Here is a 22,684-nt window from a genome sequence, read left to right on the forward strand (position 1 = left end):
CCTGGCACTCCCTGCAGGACACAGATCACGGCAGAGCTCCGAGCTCCACAGTCACTCCCTGCCAGTGCCCGTGCCCTGAGCTGCCGGCAGAAGGAGAGGCTCCTGCCCAGCTCGCCTTTCTCTGGGGCCTTTGAGCACCACCTGTTTGTTATTTCCTCCTCTCCGTGCGCTCCCCGTGCCAGGAGCTGTCCCCGGGAGCCCTGTGGGATCGGGGCTGTTCAGCCGCAGCGGCTGCTGTGCACATCCCGCTTCCCCCGGCACAGAGCTGCAGGATGATCCAGTTCCTGCCGCCCCGGAGCTGCTCCAGCGTCAGCAGGGCACGGCTCCGTGTGCTCCCCTGCCACAGCATCCCCCTCCTGTGCCCGGCGGAGGAGGAGGAGGAGGAGGAGGAGGAGGAGGAGGAGGAGGAGGAGGAGGAGGAGGAGGTGCCACAGTGGCTCCATCCCTCAGGGATGAGCATCCCCACCACGGGATGAGGCACCGCTTCCCCCTCGGGAACAGCCAGACCTTCCTGGGACACGGCAAGGGAGGGGACAGTGCCCCTGTCACATTCCATGGATGCGAGGACAAGGTCTGGTCTGGGCACACAGACTCAGCTTCCAGCCCCAAAGGGGGATCCTCCCCCGGCCCCACAGTGACACACAGCACAGTGAGGGCACAAAATCCTGTCTCCCCTCTCCCTGGAGGCAGAGCTCATGTGCCCCCTCCCCAGCAGCACTGCCCAAAGGAGCTGTGCTGCCCCATCCCTTGACAGTGGAAGGTGACCCTGCCCATGGCACGGGTGGAAGCAGAAGAGCTCTGAGGTCCCTTCCAAGCCAGGCCATTCTGTGATTCCTGCATTCCTATGAAGTTCCTGCACATCTTTTCCTGCAGGGAAGGGCAGAGTGAGCACAGAGCACCACAGGCACAGCCAGGGTTTGAGCTGGCTCCTGCCAGACACATTTGTGTCTGTATCTCTCCGGAGCTGCCCTGACACAGCCCCTTCCCCACCTCCATCCCAAAACGTGCACGGAGCTGCAAAGGCACGCTGCTGACATCCCCAGAATAATGGAATAAATGAGAGAAAAACGTGCTGAGCCCTGGCGAGGAGGGGCTGCTCCTCCTGCCCGTGCAGCCCGGCCAGCTCCCCTGGACCTGGAAGGCAGGAGAGGAGCAGGACGTGGCTCATTCCTGCCCTGCAGCCCCTCTGAGCCAGGCTCTGGGGCGGCAGCACCATCGCAGTGCTGGGCACAGGCACACAGGGACCCGAAAGGAGTGAAATAAAACAACACAACCCCCCCAAGTCCCTCAGCTCCCCAGAGGTTGCAGCAGGACCCAGGCAGGCAGCAGCCACTTGGGAAAGCACTTTGCTGACTGCCGGCCTCAAGTGCTGCCACGGGAGAAAGCTGCTTCAGCTCCAGCTGCTGCCAAGTGCCTCCTTCTCCTTTCTTTATTTTTGCAAGTAATGCAGCGACTGCACTTGGGTGAAAAGGCAAAGGGAGGAATTATTTAGCAGCTGAAAGGAACGTGCAGCCATCAGGACTTTTGGGCTGCACTTCACTGAAATACATCAGTGCAGCTCCTCTGAAAGCTACGTTTGGTTTTATCCCTCTGTTCAGTTCTGGCCCCAAATTCCAGATTTAAAGGCACACATATTTCTGTTTTAGATCGGTTTGAAAATGTTCAGCAAAACCAGCCTGAAAAGCTGTGATGCCTTTGGAGAGATGTGTTCACTGACAGTTCTCAGCAAAACAACACTGCAGTGTTTGTGTTTATTTGCACCGTTGTGGTTGTTACTCTGAGAACACAGCTGGGATTGCTTTACCTGTATGAGATCAGAACATCCAGAAGAAAGGCAGACAAGCTTTATGAATAATTACATGTTGTTGTGGAATGTAAAACATCCAATTCTGATACCAAAGAGATCTCATACATCTTTTATAAATTAAATTCTCGCTTGTGAAGGAAGACACAAAATATCTGTGCAAAGCCACATCCCTTTGAAGGCATCTTCCCCCTCAGCAGGTACAGGCTGCGTGGAGAGCAGCTGAATAAGAAATCACAGGACACAGCCTCCTCCAGCACAGAGCCTGTGCAATCTGATGGGTCTGTGTGGTACATCCAGAGGCTGCTGACAGAAACTGTGGCTGTCCTGTCTCTGGAGGTGTCCAAGACCAGGCTGGACAGGGCTCTGGGATGGTGGAAGGTGTCCCTGCCCATGGAACTGGGTGGGCTTCAAGGTCCCTTTCAACCCGAACCAATCTGGGGTTCTGAGAAAGCCAACAAAAAGGGAAGATTCCTGTGTGGTATGTTCAGTACATAGCAGGGAGGCTGAACATTTAACAAGGCTCTTAAATATTCTAACAGACAGAGCATCTTCAGCATCAGCACTCAAAGGACACCAATGGCAGGTCTGAAGGCCCAAGCCAACCTCTCAAAACAACCTGGACGTATCCAGCAGCAGTGCATGAACTCTGAATGTGGAAGGGGAAACACTGCAGTGCGTGACTCCTCTCCTCCCAGCTCCCACCCCCACTGGGCGTTTACATTGATCTATTCAAGGGAAATATCCCTTAATGCATTCCTGGAATGAATCTGCTCCAGGCACAACACAGCAGCTACTCAGCAATGTACTCCTGCACTTACTACCACTCTGCTCCTTGGGGCAGCAAGAAAAACCAACAAATGGCTGCAATGGAAAAATGGAGGGGGGCAAAGTGTAACTCATTTGTCTGTTTTTCCAGCTGTCAATACCCCCTTCATTTTCCAATAAGAGATCAATAACACGTGCAGAGCTCCAACATTCCTGGTTTATGGTGCGCAAAAACATCTGGAGAACATTTTAACCAGAACAAGCACCACAGTGGGGATAAAGCCACTTCTCTTACTTGTCAGAAACTTTGGAAATAGATATCCTTTGAAGCAGTTTTGCTGCTCCAACAGACACTTCAGTGGCACATTTTAGTTCAAGTAACACTGCTCCCAGAACATGAGCTGGCAGCCTGGCTATGTCCCTCACTGGAGAAACCCTCCCTGAATGCAGCTGGACCTCGTGGGCAGGTGAGCACAGCCACAGAACCCCAGGCAGCTCCTCTGTGATGGCCCTTGTGGATCCACACTGATTTCTGTGGATCTGTCACTCCTGGCAGCTTTGCTCCTGAGCTTTATCACAGAGGCCTCTCACAGCTGCCAGGGCTGGGCCAAGCTGTCACTGCCTTTTTCCCTTGGTGAGATTTTCCAGTTACTGGTCATAATTGAAACATCCCTGCCCAAGGGTGATGCTGGGGCTTGTTTTCTCAGGACCTGATGAGCTCAGCACTAATTGTCCTGGAACATAAACTTTTATCACGGTATCTCATGACCTATATATCACAGATTAAGTGGTGATTTGTCAGAACACATCGTTTTCCCAAGCAAGAGAGAGACATTCTCCAGGGAATCCACCAACCACAGTGGGAATGGGGGTTACAATATTGCCAAGAAATCCTGCACGGAAAGGAGGCATTTATAAAGGGGAGTAACCATTAGAAACATGACTTTAATTTTATTCTAAGAGATTAAAGGCTGGGATAAAGTTTGAACAGGGGTATTCAGGTTGTACCTGGCTCTGTGAACTGGAGAAGGGACAGGGGAGATGCCTTGGCCACCCGAGCCTAGAGCCTGTCCCATGAGGGCTTGCTAGGGCTGGTTTCTGGCCATAAAGGACATTGCTGCTGAAAACCAAATCCTGCAGCCTCCTCCACACCGAGAGCACCCGGCACAGCAGCCACAGCAGCACTCCCAAGGGAACAGGACACCTCTTCCCAAGGGAACAGGACCCCTCTGCCACTGCCAGCCCTGACTGCGGGGCCACTCCAGCAAGGACACAGCCCCTGGGAGGAAGCACAGAGCACAAATGAGCTGAGCAGAGCCCATCTGCAGGGAAACGTCCCAGCACGGGGACCATCCAAGGGAGGACTCACGGGGAAAATGCATTCGGTATAAGCAGAATTCTCCCAGAACAGAAAGGCTTGTGAAGTTTATACGGAGCGTTAGCAGCTTGTTCAAACACCACTTCAGCCCTCCGGTACTCAGCAAGATGACAGGGAGTGGTTTTTCCTCATGATTTCTGCCTTGTTGCTGTAATAAATCAAATCCCTGCCAGGCTGCATTCCCCATGCTGGTGAACAACCACACAGCTCCATTTCTGTAACTTATGGAGCCTTTGTCCTATGGGACTGTTTAGGGAGAGAAAACCCAAACAAACCAAATCAGAAGAGCAGCCCCTTGTCCTCCTCTCCCCTGCCCTGGTGAAAGTTAAACCCTCCTGAGGAGCAGAGCAGAGCCTGTGGCCACCACAGGTGCCTTTTCTGACTCCTTTCCTCAGGACACTTCAAACCCCTTCAGACAAGGCTTTAGAGAGCAACAGAAAAAGCAGATTTACATCCTGTGTTGTGCATCCACAAATTCAGGCACTGCTGCCTTCCTCCAGCTCTCCATGGCTGGCTCTGGACAGTGGAACAGCCTCCAAACCAAAATGCAGCTCACTTGATCAGTACCGTGGGGCAGACAAAGCTGTGCCCCACACACTGCACCTGAATGGGTATTTATGCTGAGATAGGAAAAGGAGAAAGAGCATGGCAAAAGCAGACACTCTAGAGCTGAAACCAGTTCGCTGCTGGCATGAAAACCAGTGACAAAGCACTGTGGAAAAATACAAAGCAGGAGCTGAGGAGAGGCTGCAAGCAAACCCTGACACCACCTGGGATCCCTGTGGAACTCAGCACCCGCCAGCTCAGTGACATTTTGGGATTCAGCACTGGATTCCAAATGACCACGAGCACTTGTCCTGTTTGTGAGGCAATCTGCATTTGGGTAAAGTGCTGATTTGGAAAATCAGCCTCTCCTGTCTTTATAAATGCAGGCTCCAAGGGAAAGCCTCCAACAGCTCAGGGTCTCCCAAGCAGAGCATGTTTTTGGGAGATAGGGAAGCGAGCCATGGCATCAGCAAATCCTGGGTTAAGCTCCTTCCCCTGTTATTTATTATTTCTGTGATGTGCTCCTGGTGCTCCATGTGAACTCAGTTTTAGCAACCACACCCTGGACCAGCAGCTTTTCTTGATCGATCCTTGAAGCTTTTCTTTTTTTTTTCCCCATTTAATTTCCATGTGTTTCTGGTATTCCAGTATAAAAGAAGCAAGCACCTCTATGGAAACAGCAAGCAGCAATTTATAAAAATGACTTATGATTCTTCCTGAGTGTTTTATTTGACTACTATACTATCAAATCACAATGTGGCATTTAAGGAACAGAAGATCTGAGTCACACAGAAAACCATCCTCACAAGAGCACAGAGCAAGGCAGGCATACCTAATGCTGTAGTAGTAGAACTTTGGGTATTTTAGGAGTAAAATCTAAGCAAAACCACCCCAGCAAACCCCCAAACAAAGCACCTTGCAGCCTCTCAGGCAGCCCTTTCCACAAGATAAATATCAGGCAGCTGATGATTCATTAGTCAAGGCAGTCTATTAGGGGCTAATAGACACGAAAACAGATTTGGAACTGTCAAAAACACACAGAAGCTCTGACCACGTAAAAGCCAGATTGCAATGAGAATCCAGGAGACATAATGGGCAGAGGATGATCTCTTTTTGTTGGAAAATATTGATTGTTGTCCCAGTCAAGGCAGAGCTTAGCACACATTTGAAACTGAAAATCCTACACAAACAAGCAGCAAGCAGATAAGTGGTCAGGGAAAAGATGCTGCATGCCTGGGTCTGACATCCCTCAGCCCATTTGGATTCAACATCAGGAACTGCACTAATTGGAAGGGGCAAATTCAGAACAGTCAAGCCCAAAGAGAAGCAAGAGAAGGCTGTCCAGCAAACCAACAGCACTGCCAACTTCTCCCAGCTCACATTCCTATCCACGGCAAAAACCCTTCCCTGGGAGGGTGGGCAGGCCCTGGCACAGGGTGCAGAGAAACTGTGGCTGCCAAGGCCCTGGAAATGTTCAAAGCCAGGCTGGGCAGGCCTTGGAGCAAGCTGGGACACAGGAAGGTGTCCCTGCCTGCAAAATCCATCAAGACACATAAATAAACCATCAGATCTCAAGTACCAACCTTCAGCTTGACAATCTCGGAGGTGCCCTGTGGACATGACAGACCCAATAACCACTGACACCTTTCTAACCAACCCCCTGAAGTCCCAGGATTTATCTGGCAGCTGGATAAAGCTCCTGCTTGCGCTCAGCTGCCTGCTGTACAAAGATGTTCTACAGAATGAACTGGGTGCTGCAGAACCCAGCACATGATCAGAAGAGACAGCATGAAAAACACTCTTAAATACACATTTTGATTGTTACTCAACCCACAACAACTGAGGCATACAGAGCAAGCAAAGCCCACCTTTCCTCCCCCGTCAGCAATCACAGAGGCACCAGACACAAATCCAATCAATATTTGGATATGAACTCCCCTACCAAGGTTTGTTTTTCTGTAATCACTTTTTCTGCTTGAGCAGCACACAGAGATGTCCCTGTCTCAGGTGCCATGAGAAAAGTGTGCACTGGCAGCAGAAGGAATGTAGTTCAAGGAGCAATGGCACTGAAAAAGCAGGGGAGCACTTCTGTGTCCTCACAACACCGTGCTGACCATTCACACAGTGAACAGCATGTGTTTCCCCACTATTCCCATCACCTTTTTCCTAAAAATTCCCAGCAGTGCTCTCAAGAACTGTATGGAGTAACTGGACACAAACCCTGTTACAATGCAGCACCACTCCCAGTCCTGCCCAGGGCAAACTGGGACCAGTAATTACCACAGGGTTGATCTCACTGGTGCTTAGTCCCTACAAACACCAGAGGAAAGAGGAAAGTTCCCTTTCAGAATGTCAAACACTTTTGTGGGCGTGAATCCCACCCCAGGGGTTTGTCTAACCCTTGGTGACAGCCTGAGCTTGCACAGAAGGGCATCAGCCTGGAAGTGGTGCATCCACAGCCTCCCTGCTTCCCCGAGAGCCTGCTCTGGTACCAGCAGGAGCAGGGAGCTGTGGATGCAGGGATGGGAATGGCCAAGGGAAGCCAGGCAGGGGTAGATGCACATAGAAGAGGTCGAGGAGAGAAGGAGCTCCTATGGCTCAGGAGAGGAGGATATGCTGGGGAAAGAGCAAGCCAAAGCAGTTACTGAAAACATCTACTACAACGGGGTAAGCAAAGCCACCTTTCCATCTCCTGTAGGGTCAGAGGCACCACGTGGAAACCCAATCAATAGAACTTCCCCTCCACAATCCCCGGTGGAAGGGGAAGGCATGAGAGAAATGCTTTTGTCAATGGCTGGGACAGGGGGGGGCAGAGCCGCCCCACCTGGGGAGTGCGGGATGACCCGGGGGAAGGCTCGGGGCTGTCACCGGCCGGCTCCTGCGGCTGTCACCGACCCGACCGGCTCCTGCGGCTGTCACCGGCTCCTGCGGCTGTCACCGACCCGACCGGCTCCTGCGGCTGTCACCGGCTCCTGGGGCTGTCACCGGCTCCTGGGGCTGTCACCAGTACCCGGGGCTGTCACCGGCTCTGTGCAGCCCTGGCGGGGCGCCCTCCCTCCATTCCCGGCCCCTCCCAGCGCTGCCCTGCCCCTCGCTGACCCCACACCAGCCCTCGCTGACCCCACACTGGCCCTGGCTGACCTTATACCGGCCCTGGCTGTCCCTACACCATTCCTTCACTGACCCCACACCACACCGGCTCTGGCTGACCCCACACCGGCCCCTCACTGAGCCCACACCAGCTCCTCATTGACCCCATACTGTTCCTTCACTGACCCCAGACCGGTTCCTTCACTGACCCAACACTGGCAGGCCCTGCTCACTCCCTGCCCAAACCAAGAGTCCCCATGCCCACAGCTCCTCTCAGCTGCCCCAATAATGCAGTGAAGCAGCCCCATAAGGCAGTGAAGCCACCCCATAATGCAGTGAAGCAGCCCAGATAAGGCAGTGAAGCAGCCCCATAACGCAGTGAAGCAGCCCAGATAAGCAGTGAAGCAGCCCAGATACGGAGTGAAGCAGCCCCATAAAGCAGTGAAGCAGCCCAGATAAGGCAGTGAAGCAGCCCCATAAAGCAGTGAAGCAGCCCAGATACGGAGTGAAGCAGCCCCATAAAGCAGTGAAGCAGCCCCATAAAGCAGTGAAGCAGCCCAGATAAGCAGTGAAGCAGCCCCATAAAGCAGTGCAGCAGCCCAGATAAGCAGCGAAGCAGCCCCATAAAGCAGTGCAGCAGCCCAGATAAGCAGTGAAGCAGCCCCATAATGCAGTGCAGCAGCCCAGATAAGCAGTGAAGCAGCCCAGATAAGCAGTGAAGCAGCCCAGATAAGCAGTGAAGCAGCCCCATAAAGCAGTGAAGCAGCCCAGATAAGGAGTGCAGCAGCCCCAATAACGCAGTGAAGCAGCCCCATAAAGCAGTGAAGCAGCCCAGATAAGCAGTGAAGAAGCCCCAATAACGCAATGAAGCAGCCCAGATAAGCAGTGAAGCAGCCCCATAAAGCAGTGAAGAAGCCCAGATAAGCAGTGAAGCAGCCCCATAAAGCAGTGAAGCAGTCCAGATAAGGAGTGAAGCAGCCCAGATAAGCAGTGAAGCAGCCCCATAAAGCAGTGAAGCAGCCCCATAAAGCAGTGAAGCAGCCCAGATAAGCAGTGAAGCAGCCCAGATAAGCAGTGAAGCAGCCCCATAAAGCAGTGAAGCAGCCCAGATAAGCAGTGAAGCAGCCCCATAAAGCAGTGAAGCAGCCCAGATAAGGAGTGAAGCAGCCCAGATAAGCAGTGAAGCAGCCCCATAAAGCAGTGAAGCAGCCCAGATAAGGAGTGAAGCAGCCCAGATAAGCAGTGAAGCAGCCCCATAAAGCAGTGAAGCAGCCCAGATAAGGAGTGCAGCAGCCCAGATAACGCCTCACGCGCTGCCAAGCCTGCACCTGGCACCCCCAGATCGAGGAAAGGTGCTTCACATGCCCAGGTGTTGCTGAAGGGATAAACAGAAGCAAACGACCCAAAAGGGGCCGTTCTGACAGTTCTGCAGGTGCAAACACGGAGCCCAGGCAGGTTTTGTTCCTGGGGACTTGTTGCTAACTCCTGCAGAGAATTTTTTAATGAAATGCTGCCTTAATGGAAGGGTAATTTTACAGAAGGAAAAAGTGATTTCTTATGGGAAGGTTTCACTGAAGTTTGTTTCTGAAAAAGGTGGAGTCTTTCCCGAAATCCAAGAGAAACTCTGGACTGGCTATGGAGCAGCATTCCAGTCTCTCCCCACCACAGACACACGACAGTGAGTTCCCAGCTGTGAGAGGTAAAACAAAATTCATTTATTATTTGCCTGCCCGGGGAATCTCACTGCCTTAAGCGCCTGTGCTAACGAGCATTTATATCCTCTTGTGATGAAGAATGTGAAAGGCTTCCCTACAAGCTGTAATTCCCAAAAGGGTGACGCTGTTTAGAACTACCCAAAGAATTTTTAAAAAGGCCTAAAAATCAAAAAATCCCAAGGCAGGACAACAAGCAAGGAAAAACCTTCAGTGGGAAGATGTTTCTCCCTGGGGTGATGCCTTCTGCATCTTCCTGTGCCCCTGACAAGGACACCTGTCCCTGCAGAACTTGTTCACTTCCATATCCCTGCACCTCTTTTCCTAAACCTGGAAATGACTTTTTGTCTACAGTCACTGGAGTTTTCCTCAGCTTCAGCAGTGTAATTTTCCCCCTCCAAAAAGCCTCACACCAGCTACTGCATCATCTACTTCATGTTAATCATCACAGCTGGTAATGGACTGTAATACCATGCACACGCTCATTTCTTTATATATCCATCAATAAAAATGGTATTTTTGCTTGTTTTATATATATGTGTACACACACAAACACATTATGATAAGAGATGCTGTTACAAAAATCACAGAAATATCTGTTCGCGGTTAAGAAATGTTTGTTGCTGAGCAGTGAATCAGGAGAGGTTAGGTACAAATTTTACAGCACCTTTCCAGAAGTGAGCATGTTTAGAGGGGATGAGTGGCACTCACTGCCCATCGCTCGTGCCCTTAATGCAGAGCCAGGGCTGGGTGGGTTTGGAGGGCAATGCCCACTCCAGGCTGAGCTCTGCACTCAGGGCTGGGTGGGTTTAGGGCAATGCCCACTCCAGGCTGAGCTCTGCACGCAGGGCTGGGTGGGTTTGGAGGGCAATGCCCACTCCAGGCTGAGCTCTGCACTCAGGGCTGGGTGGGTTTAGGGCAATGCCCACTCCAGGCTGAGCTCTGCACGCAGGGCTGGGTGGGTTTAGGGCAATGCCCGCTCCAGGCTGAGCTCTGCACGCAGGGCTGGGTGGGTTTAGGGCAATGCCCACTCCAGGCTGAGCTCTGCACGCAGGGCTGGGTGGGTTTGGAGGGCAATGCCCACTCCAGGCTGAGCTCTGCACTCAGGGCTGGGTGGGTTTAGGGCAATGCCCACTCCAGGCTGAGCTCTGCACGCAGGGCTGGGTGGGTTTAGGGCAATGCCCACTCCAGGCTGAGCTCTGCACGCAGGGCTGGGTGGGTTCAGGAGGGCAATGCCCACTCCAGGCTGAGCTCTGCACTCAGGGCTGGGTGGGTTTGGAGGGCAATGCCCACTCCAGGCTGAGCTCTGCACTCAGGGCTGGGTGGGTTTAGGGCAATGCCCACTCCAGGCTGAGCTCTGCACGCAGGGCTGGGTGGGTTTAGGGCAATGCCCACTCCAGGCTGAGCTCTGCACGCAGGGCTGGGTGGGTTTGGAGGGCAATGCCCACTCCAGGCTGAGCTCTGCACTCAGGGCTGGGTGGGTTTGGAGGGCAATGCCCACTCCAGGCTGAGCTCTGCACGCAGGGCTGGGTGGGTTTAGGGCAATGCCCACTCCAGGCTGAGCTCTGCACGCAGGGCTGGGTGGGTTTGGAGGGCAATGCCCACTCCAGGCTGAGCTCTGCACTCAGGGCTGGGTGGGTTTGGAGGGCAATGCCCACTCCAGGCTGAGCTCTGCACGCAGGGCTGGGTGGGTTTAGGGCAATGCCCACTCCAGGCTGAGCTCTGCACGCAGGGCTGGGTGGGTTTGGAGGGCAATGCCCACTCCAGGCAGCCGTTCCCGTGCCAGTGACTCATGGCTGTGCTTTATTCCGGGCTGCAATCAGCAGAGCCCTCCCTGCGGCTCCCGGTGCTCCGGGCGATCCCAGCCGGGGCTGCTCCAGCTCTCCAGCTGCAAGATGAGCCCTCCGGCCCTGCCCCAGAGCAATGCAGAGCCCTGCCGGCATCTGGCTGCTCGGGGCTGCTCCAGCTCTCCAGCTGCAGGATGAGCCCTCAGGTTCTGAACCAGAGCAATGCAGAGCCCTGCCGGCATCTGGCTGCTCGCAGTTACTCGCTGTGCACCAGAATTCCAGCACCATTCCTTTCCCACCGTCTCCATCCTCTCCCCGGCTGCTCTCTGGCCTCCTCTCCTGTCTCTCATGTGACCCATCCCCAGTACCTGTTTGCCAGGCCGTTGTCTCAGCAGGCATTCCCAGGCCCTGAGTCAGGAGCTAAAATAATAAGGTTTCATGTTTTAAGCAGTGGTTCGGGAGCACAAAGCAAACAGACACTGGGGGAATTTTAACTGCTTGGTGCCTGAGCCTTTGGGGTTTATGGCCTCCAGTTTCTCCATACAACTGGGAGATCCAGACTGCTTTTAAGGTTTGGGGTGTTTTTATTGAGAAAAGGGAGGTTCTCACATATTCCTGTGACTCTGGAAATTAGGTCTATTAAAAGCATTCTCAATTACAGAGAGGCTGTAAAATTGAACCAGCTGTAAAACTGCATTACCATAAAGTGCTTAATAGAGTATTAGGGAGTCTGGAAATGACTTCTTCATCCCACTCCTTCCAAGTGGACATCTAAAGACCAAGTTCCTCTCATCCATGAACACAGTTCTTCCAGCACAAACCCTAACCTAGATGTTTGTGCAACAGGTGCCATTAAAGCTGCTTTTCCCAAATAACGTTTTTGGAAGAGATCGCCAGGGTTTACTGAAATATAAATTAAACCACAAGAAACTCCACCTCACCATGAGAAAGAACTTCTCTCCATGGAGGGAGGCCAAGCACTGGAACTCCGTCCAGGGGGGGTGTGGGGTCTCCACAGACATTCCAGACCCCCTGGATGTGTTCCTGTGTCACCAACTCCAGGTGACCCTGCCTTGGGAGGGGGTTAAAATGGGAGATGATCTCCAGAGGTCCCTTCCAATCCCCTGGGATTCTGGGAATGCATGGAGTTGAGCATCTCAGAAGCACCTTTAAATCCAGCACAAATTTACCTGCATTCTCTGATGGACTTTTATAAATTACACATTTCTTCTACACCAACCACTATCCAGCTACTCAGTTTTCTCAGCCCTAATTCTGCACTTCCAAGTTGTCTTCTTAAGAGCATAGTCAGACTTTGCTGAGAGATATTAAACCAGCACAAGGCAGAGTCAGGATGGAGAACAGCTCCCCAGGACTCACAATCTGCCTGGGTTACAGAAACATCCAGCTGGATCCCAAATCACATCCCTAAAGGAACCAACACACTCATCTGCACAAGCCTGGCAGCTTGTGAGCAGCAGCAGGACAGGGAACCCAAGGAAGAGTTAACACACACATACCAACAGGGCAGGGATTTCTAAACTGACCCAAAGCTTTCCTCATCCCTGCAAGTGTCCAAGGCCAGACTGGACAGGGCTTGGAGCAGCCTGGGATGGTGGAAGGTCTCCCTATCATTTTAAACCGACACAAACCGTTCCAGGCTTCTAAGCAGCAGAGTTTTAAAATAATTCCAATACCCAGTTCAGAAGGATTCCAATACACACAGTATTTCCTCTCAACATGGTGCACTGCATTAATGACAATTTTGCCCGGTTGTTGTTCCTCTCTGCCTGCAATAAAGGGATGCTAAAACAAGCGAGGTAACACTTAAGAGGGATCGCACTTCCAGACCAACACTGACACAGGCAGGAAAAAATTCCTCATCCGAAGCCCTCCAGGACCCATCCATTCTCCTGAGGACACCACATCATACCATACATACGTCTGCATTGACGTACACTCTATATTATGTTGTTATCTATGTATTTTACGAGCTGTCCACACCGCCTTATGTAACGGATCCCTGTTTAATATGGAGCAGCGTGTCCATGGCCGCGGCACTCCCGGCAATGCCCAAAAACCCCCAAAAACCCCACTCGGGCACCGCCGGGGAACGCTCCCGAACGGCGGCGTCCGCCCGCGGCACCGGGGGCTCCGTGCAGCCACAGACCCGTTTTGCGAGGGGTGCCGGGAGGGAGAATTCCCCAGGGAACCACGGCAGCCCGTGCCGGCATCTCCGGGGCAGCGCAGGGTCACCCCCCGGCACCGCGCCCGCACACGGACACCCAGCCCGCCCGTGCGGGCTGCCCGCCCCGCGCCCGCGGCACTCACCGCCTCCGAGTCTTCAAACCCATGCAGGTACAAGTTGTCGTACATGGAGAGCCGGTGCGGGGCCGGAGGGCCGGGGAGCGCGGCGGCGGAGCGCGGTGAGGCGGCGGGGCCGAGCTCCCTGAGCGCTGCGGCGGCGCCGCCTCCCGCCGGCGCCCCCCCGCCTGCCCCGCTGCTTCCCGCCCGCCGCGCCGCCGCCGCCCATTGGCTGAGCCGCGCCGCCGCCGCCGCGCCATTGGCTGGGACGCGCCGGTGCCGCCACGCCATTGGCTGGGACGCGCCGGCCGCGAGCAGCGCTGCGCGCTGGCGCCGCCTCACGGCCCCTCACGGCGCCTCGCGGGCTGATGGCGGCGGCCGCTGTGCCCCGCGGGCGGGCGACACGGCGGCGGACACTTGCTTATTTGTAATAAATCTAGTTTACAATAAAACAATATCGTATAATCCAGAGAAGACTGAAGTAGGATCTCATTAATGCATACAAATATCTCCAAAATACGCTGGCGCCAGGTTTCGTTCAGTGGTATCAGTGACAGGTGGAGGAGCAATGGCCATAAAATAAAACACGAGTTCCAGCTCAACATGGGGAAAATCATCTTTCCATGAGGGGGGCAGGGCACTGAACCGCTGCCCAGGGAGGGCTGGAGTCTCCAGGTCATTCCCAACACCTGGACACATCCCTGTGTCACCTGCTCCAGGTCACCCTGGCTGGACTGGATGGTCTCCAGAGGTCCCTTCTAGCCCAATCCTGTGATTTATTTACAATAAAATACAATAGTTAATAAAATAAAATAATAAAATAATAAATCCAGGAGTTAAATACAGCCTTTCTTCTTTAAGATTCCAGAGAACAGCGGGTGGTTTCTTAAAAAACCATCCCTCCACCCTCCAACAATATTTGGAAACCCCGAAGCCACTAAGACTAAACACTAAGAATTGACAGAAAACACACATACGCAATGTCTGGAAACAAGAAAACCAAATCCTAACCACCAAGAATTAGAAGAACAGAAGTGTGAACCTGATTTACAACTAAATTAAGAAACAAAATCTCTAAACAGGTTCCTCCTGGAGCTCTACAAATTAAACTTCTGGTGTAACACTACATGATTAAAAAGTCAATAAATAATTAAACACTAATGACAGAACTAATTTACAATTTACTTCCTACTCTTATTAAAACAATTACTTAAAATCTCATCTTCAGTGCAATCTGATCCACCACTGCAGTTTCACAAACGCTTCCTATTTGTGTTTTCCATTTGCTTCATCCACTTTTCCTCCCAAAAGCTTCCATCAATTCTGCAAAATTAACACCAATCCCATGGGAAGTGTCCAACAGACACCTGAAGCAAAGCCAAAGGTGTTATTCTTGTGAATATTCCCATATTCACATTTTCTTAAAAATTCAATGGAAGATTCCCCAAAGTTATGCTAAGTCTTATTCCAAATTTATTAATTCTGATCAATGAGGATCTCAGTTTCTAAAATGGTCTTTACAATGTTTATAAAACTCCCAATCCAGGAGTTAATTTTTGCAGCCTGTTCTACAGACTTCTTGAAGATTTGTGCTGTTCCAGAGTGAAAGGATCAACTATAAGAATAATTTGGTCAAGACGAAGGGAAAGAAGTGAACTTCACATAGATTTGTAATAAAACAATTCAGAAATCAGGGGAATCACATTTGATTTCCAGTGCTTACATTTCACACTGTCCTTTTTAAGACACAGAAGTTATTAAAAATACATATTTAATGACTCAATTCAAAAGGCTCCTAAAAGATGCCATAAAAATACAATCCCCTGTAATAGAGACGAATTCTAAATCAAAGGCTGTTTTGAATATTGTGAGGTAATTTATCCAAGAAACACACACTGAGGTGAGGGAGGAAGACACCCAGCTCTTTCAAGTTGACTGGGAAGTAATATAAATATAATAAATGTGCTGAGGGAACGGGGGGCTGAATGGAGCTGATATTATCCTGCAGGGAATTCCACTGTTCAGCACTACAGGAAGGACCTGCTGAAAACATGCAATGGCTAAGGAGCAGAAATGAGCCCTGGTAAAGTCTAATCTTTAAAAAATGTCATTTTTTGAATGGCTTCAGTTGCTGCATTATTCCTTTTTTTAACAGCATTGATTGATGATGTTAATTGGAGCCCACAACTCCACGTTTCCAAGGGCACGGGAGATTTTGAAAGAGATGTAAACAAAGACCATGAGCCATCCAAAACTTTTAATGCCCAACAAATCACTGAGAATATAACCCAAACTAAAATATCTTCAGGTTGGAGGTGGGGGAAAGAGAAGAGCTCGAAAGTCAGAATAATTTGAGTATCCACAATCCTCCAAAAATACTTGGCTTCCTCCAAATACTCTGCTGCCATTAGAGATTATTCACATCCTCTTTATTTTTAATTAGAGTACAAAGGAAATCTCTGTGAGACGTGCATCCATCTATCCCAAAATACCATTATTTAGTCAGTCCTGAGCTACCCAAATGTGGGAGCACCGGGGTGGTTTTTTTCCGAGGGCGTGAATACAGAACCAGAGAAAATTTTATTTCCAGCCCGATCTAATGATTCCTCAATCAAATGACAGCACTTGTGTGGTTCTTTCAGGAGCTGGAGCAATGAACTATTTGCATAAACACACTGAAGAGCTGCTGGAATAAATAAATGTGCAGGATCCAGATTGCCGAGGCGAGGGAACGCCTCGGCACCGCACTGCGCCAACCGGGATGGGAGTCAGCAACTTCTGCTGCTCCCCACTCCAGCAAATCCCCCTTCCACCTCAGCTGGGATCTCACCCAGGGCAGCAGCAGCACTGCCTCCCTTCCTGCTGCTCTGGGGAGCCACAGCAACATTCACCCTGAAGCAGCAAAACCCCAACACAGCCACGTTCCTGATGGCCTCTCCCTGCTCTCGCACGGTCCTGGATTCCTGACATGACTCAGGGATAATGAGGCAAAACCCCCCAGAAGGAAAAGGCACATTAGCCAACAGCATTAGTGGTTGCATTAAGAGCAGCCTTGGATATGGATCTGCTCCTTCCAGCACACACAGGGCTCCAAAACCCACAGTCCCCATCAGCATCCTCCCCATCAAACTCAGACTCTGGGTTTCATTTTGCCCTGCCTGGATTCCGGGGAAAATTGCTCTCCTCTATGGAAATCTGCTCTTGTTGCCATCAGCAGAAGAGCCCAGGGATGGATTTCAGTGATGGAAAGGGAAAGCACCATCCAAAACCAATCAGCATCCTCTCCATCAAACACAAACTTTGAGTTTCATCTTGCCCCGCCTGGATTCCGGGGAAAATTGCTCTCCCCTATGGAAAGCTGCTCTTGTTGCCATCAGCAGAAGAACCTGGGCATGGATTTCAGTGATGGAAAGGGAAAGGACCATCAGCAGTCTCCAGCAATCCACCTTGCCTCCATCCGTGGGAAGGAGGCCAGTTCCTCACTCTCCTAAATTACTTGGCACAGCCCCACTCCTTGCCCCTTCTCCCTCTAAAGCAATTTCCCTGCCTCTCTCCCTCCTCCTCTGTTTTATAATAGAGATTAGATAAGAACCTGGTGCAGTGACAGCAGCTTCTGCCCTGGGAGGAGGCACAGCCAGGAGAACCTCCCGAGATCCCCTCCAACCCTGTTTTCCAGCAGAATGGGATTCGTGGCACTTGCAAGTCCTTGAAGCCAGCAGACGAACAGGGATTTATTTCTCTTCCAAAAGGTTGTGCTGTTTGGGATATGTCCTGGCACAGAGGATGCGGTGAATTTCAGGGTTTTAGTCAAACAGACTGGGTGGACGGCGTGCTTTAATCCTTGCAATTTCAAGTAATAAATTAGTCTGGTCTAATTTGACAGTTCTTCTGGAGGAAGCGAGGTGCTACCTATCCTAAAACACATTTATCTGACACTGTTATGTAAAGGCTGCTATAATTAAAGAGTGTGAAGACTCGGTTGTCACTTCCTCTTGGTTGGAAGCACCTCCAGTGAGAGGTAACTGGGCTACATTTGTAGGTACCCTGTATATTTAACGAGCTGTGAAATGCCTCTTTCCCAGGCACTGTGAGACCTGCAGGAAGCCAAGGCCTTCCAGAGGGTTTTGCACAGGGAACAGGGGATGATCCCAGCCCCTGGGGCAGGCAGGGTGTGCTCCAGGGGTTTAACAGCTCCAGCCAGCTCCAAATGTGGCTTCTACTGGAGCACAGGATTGAGTGGAACAAATCCCAAATGGCCTCAAGAACTGCCCTGTGTGAGCACAGGGATCCCTCTGGAAGATGGGGAGCTTGGGATGAAGGTTCTGCAGGATCCATGGGCAGGCACAGGGATATCCATGGACACTGACCCCTCTGGAGGATGGGGAGCTTGGAATGAGGGATCCATGGGCAGACACAGGGATATCCATGGACACTGACCCCTCTGGAGGATGGGGAGCATGGAATGAGGGATCCATGGGCAGTCACAGGGATATCCATGGACACTGACCCCTCTGGAAGATGGGGAGGATGGAATGAGGGATCCATGGGCAGGCACAGGGATATCCATGGACACTGACCCCTCTGGAAGATGGGGAGCATGGAATGAGGGATCCATGGGCAGTCACAGGGATATCCATGGACACTGAGCCCTCTGGAAGATGGGGAGATTGGAATGAGGGATCCATGGGCAGTCACAGGGATATATCCATGGACACTGACCCCTCTGGAAGATGGGGAGCATGGAATGAGGGATCCATGGGCAGGCACAGGGATATCCATGGACACTGAGCCCTCCAGCAGCTCCCAGGCTGCTGAGAAGGTCCAAAACCTCGAGTCACACCCCAAAAAGCCAGAGTGGATTTGTGGCTGGAATTGTGTCAGATTTCCTTGCTGGAATGGAGATGGGAGGGTTCTGTTTTTAGGGAAGATCCACGTTTTTATCTGCCCTGCCAAAAACCATCTGGGCCAAAGGATTAAGCACTTGTTTTATTCCTTATTTTCAGCTCCTCTGCTTCCCTTATGAATGCTAATCAATCTCTTAGCTGCCATAAGTGCTGATGCTGAGTTTCTGTGCAACACTTCAGCCTGCAACTGTTGGGATGATGGGAAACGCTCTCTAAAAGCCAATTACAAACTTTATGGGAAGCTGCTGCTGCTTTGCCCGAGCAGGAAAGGCACCAGGGCATCCTGGAAACCCCATCAATAGTGGAACAGACCCACCAGGGCTGCAGCCATCCCCCTGGCACTGGGAACAGCCAAGCTGCAGGGAGAAGGGGCTCTGGGAGTGTGCTGGGGATGCCAGGACATCCCATCACTGAAGATCCAACCTCACAGAGCAAGAACCGAAAGGTTTTCCAGTCTCAGAACAGGCAAACAGCCCAAAGAGCTCCTGGTCAGGGTTAATTTCCCAGATGCATTTCAATATTTGCAGTTTTATCAGTGCACACTCATGAAAAGGTTGCTTTAAATGTATTTTTGGTAAATTATGATTATCATGTAATAGTTCTTTGGAGAAAACAAAGTGAGCAAAAAGACAATCTGCAAGCTACAGTGAAACTCCAGCTTCTGTAAAATACAGGATCTCATGCAGATATCTTTTTTCTTCAGCTAAACTAGTAAAACTACATGTTTTATTTTGTTTTTAGGCTCAAGGAGTAGGGCAAGGAGTGTCTTTAAAAGAGTCAGACACAGAGCTTTTAATTCCAGTGCTAAGAAGAATTTGCTGTTCTTGTTAAGAGGTTAAAATAATAAATAAATAACTTTAAAAATGGGCAGACACAGCTCAACTTCATTCCCATTTGCTGCTTCCTCTTGGGACTTTACAGGGATGCGCTGATGAGGGATGCTGATTTTATTGCCTCTCCCTCTGCTTTATAATCCAATTACCACAGGCTGCAACACAGCACTCGGAATTCCATGGCAGGGGATGGCAGGAAACTCCTCAGCTCCCTGCAGTAGATTTCCATGACTCCTGTCCAAGTGGAGAAACTGATCCAGAAATAACAGATCAATGAAGGAGGAACCACTTGTCCAACCTGATTTCTTGAAATATGTAGCCAGAGCACTTGGGAGCTGAGCTGAGAAGAACAAATATTCCTGGCTTTAGCTCTGCATATTTAAGTGAGCTGTGCTCCTTCCTGCAAAGTCTCAGGGAGACCTCTCCTTTCGTACCTGCTGAAACGACGGCTCTGGGATGTTCTCACCATCCAGGAGCACAGCACACAATCTGTGGAAAAATCCTCAAAATGATGACTCCTCATCTTCCTTACAGGACTGCCCTGGAACATGTAAAAACTCCATTTGCTGCTTTTCCCAGCTGTCACAGAGATGGGCTAACTGAGAGGTGTTTTAAAAGATTTTATTCTGTTATCAGTCTCAATGAAGGGTGAGACGCAAGAGATGTAAAATTCAGCACCATTCCATCAGAAGCCACCCTATTTCCTGGTCACAATCCCTTAGGGATGTTTTTCAGCCTGGCAGCTTTTGCCACACAATACTGCTGTTAATCACCTATATTTTTCTAACACCAATCACCTATATTTTTTCTAACACCAATCACCTATATTTGTGCCCCACATGGTCCTTTTACAATGCATCTTTCACAGTTGTAATTCTCTAAAATATCTAGTCTTTTTGCAAAGCCATAGTTTGAAACTTGTTAAAACTTGTAAAAAACCCTATTTCTGTATTTCTGATGTTTCTCCATTGGAGAGGTTCATTCCCTTCCACTGGCAATTCCTGAAGGAAGATTTCCAGGAGAAGGACTCAGTGTCACTCTGATTTTTTAAGTTTTTCTGAGCCTTCGGATGTTTCCATTCTTGTAACAAACTTTCTCACACACTTTATGTAAATAACTCATTGTTTTGCATTCTTTTATGGAAGAGGAGAAATTCGATGGACTGTTGGTTTGCCTAGTGACATTGGAGAGGTGGCACTGTCACCCTCCAATCCACTGGCACTTTTGGAAATCTGTAAATGTTGGAGTCAGGAATTTGAAATCTCTCTTTCAGCTTGAAAAGAGCAGCATGTCCATGGTGTGTTATTTCCTGTCCTAGAGTGACAGACTCAGGGTTTTGCCAGCGAGCTGGGATGGCTCAAAACAAACACCCCAAAGCCAAAACATCCCCCTGCTGCTCCCTCTGCAGGGACACCTGAGCCAGGTCTGCCCCAGGGACAGGTGAGAATTTGGGGATCCCTGGGCACTGCCATCCCCCCAGAGCCAGGAGGGAATTTGGGATGATGGGAGCCACCCCTGTGCTGCTCAGGGTGAGCAACACCTGCAGTCCCCACTTTGTTCCTTCAGCACCTGCCAGGACCCACAGCTCTGTGTGAGTCCTTTACAGAGCCCAGGCACTCAGAAAGGACTGGAAATACCTCCTGCCTTTGCCTTGAAAAGGAGAAAAATGTCATCCCAAAAGTCCTGCAGCAGCAGAGCCCCTCCTTGTGCTACAGATCTGAAAACCAGATCTGGTTTCATGGAAATCCCAAAATCATAGAATCCCAGAACAGTTTGGGATGGAAGTTCATGGAATCCCAAAATCCCAGAATCCCAGCCTGGTTTGGGTTGGTAGAGACCTTAAAGCCCATCCCATCCCATCCCATCCCAGCCCAGCCCATGCCATGCCATGCCATGCCATGCCACCCCATGCCACCCCATCCCATCCCATCCCACCCCATCCCACCCCATCCCACCCCATCCCTCCCATCCCATCCCTCCCATCCCATCCCATCCCACCCCTGCCATGGGCACAGACACCTTCCACAGACCAGGGTGCTCCAGGCCCCAGAAACTTGATTAAATCAGGTCACTTCTGATGCTCTGAACGCTTATAAAATGTTAATATTAACACTTATAAAATGTTAATATTTCCCCTCTGACTCTTCCATGCAGGTTCAGACCTGAATTTTTCCTTAATCTCTCAAACCCTGCATTAAAAAAAGACCAGAATCATTAGTTTATTCCAGGCTTTTACAACATCCCTACAGAGATGACTTAAAAACCCCCAAATTCTAAATAAACTGCTGAAAGTTCTATCCTAGATCTAAAACTACCTATGAGACAGGAAGCAAAAATTCGGAATAAATAGGAAAGCATTAATATTCAGTGGTGCCCAAATAATTATTTTAATGAGGAAAATAATGTTATCAATATTTTATGTAACAAATTAATACTTAAATTAATAAATTAACTAATTTCCTGATTAATATTTTAATTATGAAAGCATTAATATTTTCTGTGGCCCCAAAAAGTTTGGGGACTTTTATTTTCACTGTATTTCAAGTGAGAATTGGAGCTCACTTGAGAACAAAAAGTGGAAAAATTCAGCCTGAGCAGCTCAGGCTGACAGAGTTACAAGCAGAAAACAGAATATTCTAATTGTGGAGAATAATAACTAATGGCAGCTCTGCCATCCCTGCCTATAATCATGATGAGCAATAGAGGAGCAGATCAGAACCTCGTGTTCTCAGCATTTAATTCAGTGTCCAGATGAGGGAGCACGGAATTAAAAGGTGATAGAACTCCAAATTCATAAAAGGACTTATTTATCCCAAATGGAGAAAAAGGCCAGGCTCTGTTGGAATGAAGAACTTGGAAGCTCATCCTGAAAAAAGATTGGCCCTGAATTGGAATATTACTCCTGCTGGAGCTCTGCATGTTGTGCTTAGCAAAATTTAGGGATAAAGGCAAAGCTTTGACTTCAGCCTGGATCCCTTAGAGGAACAGGTTTAGCAAGGGACCTAAAGCTGATTTTTTTTTTTTAATATCTGTTTGGCACTTAATTTTATTCTCTGAAAATATCTGCTGTGATGGGCAGAATAACAGCTTAGACACACAATAATTCACTGAATTCTGGGAGTTTCTGCTTTGCCCAGCACCCTGTGCAGCCAAAGGAAGCCCAAACTTTTTGGGCTACACCAGAAATTTAGAAGCAGAATTTTCAGATACATCAATGCTGTGATGAAAAACTGGGCTTGTTCCAGTTCAGGCTAGAAATAAAATGGCTCATTATGGCAATTAAATATTATATTCATGTAAAACACATAAAATGTCTTAGCAGGGAATATTGCTGCCACCTCTTGGTTGAGCAGGATGAAAGTAGCAGGGTAAGATGAACCAGAGAGCTGCAGGTGGAGCTTTCCTGGGTGCTTTCTCCACTCAGAAATGTGGCTTTTGGAAACCTGTGGGTTTGGGATGGCTTTCCAACCCAGCTGGGAAAGGAAAATCACCTCTTGATTTTGAGTGAAGGAAAACTGGCTGGGCATGGAGGGAGTTTGGAGGGGGGAAATCCATAAT

The 22,684-nt window shown here is 50.1% G+C and overlaps 1 protein-coding gene across 5 annotated transcripts in view; it reads right to left on the minus strand.

Annotated features, from left to right (window-relative positions):
* Window positions 1–22,684, minus strand: part of CACNB4 (calcium voltage-gated channel auxiliary subunit beta 4) — an 86,432-nt gene that overhangs the window by 38,614 nt on the left and 25,134 nt on the right. Inside the window, exon 1 of one of the 5 annotated variants that reach the window (XM_054277609.1) lies at window positions 13,417–13,538. The exons of the other annotated variants lie outside the window; for them this stretch is intronic. Coding sequence (XP_054133584.1) covers window positions 13,417–13,461 — 45 coding nt within the window. The 5' untranslated portion in view covers window positions 13,462–13,538. Of the gene's footprint in view, window positions 1–13,416; window positions 13,539–22,684 lie in introns of those variants that run through there. 5 annotated transcript variants of the gene reach the window in all.

This window comes from Melozone crissalis, unplaced genomic scaffold (assembly GCF_028551555.1).
Source record: "Melozone crissalis strain CALT ecotype California unplaced genomic scaffold, PUWL_Pcris_2 ptg000023l_1, whole genome shotgun sequence".
Lineage (NCBI taxonomy): Eukaryota > Metazoa > Chordata > Aves > Passeriformes > Passerellidae > Melozone > Melozone crissalis.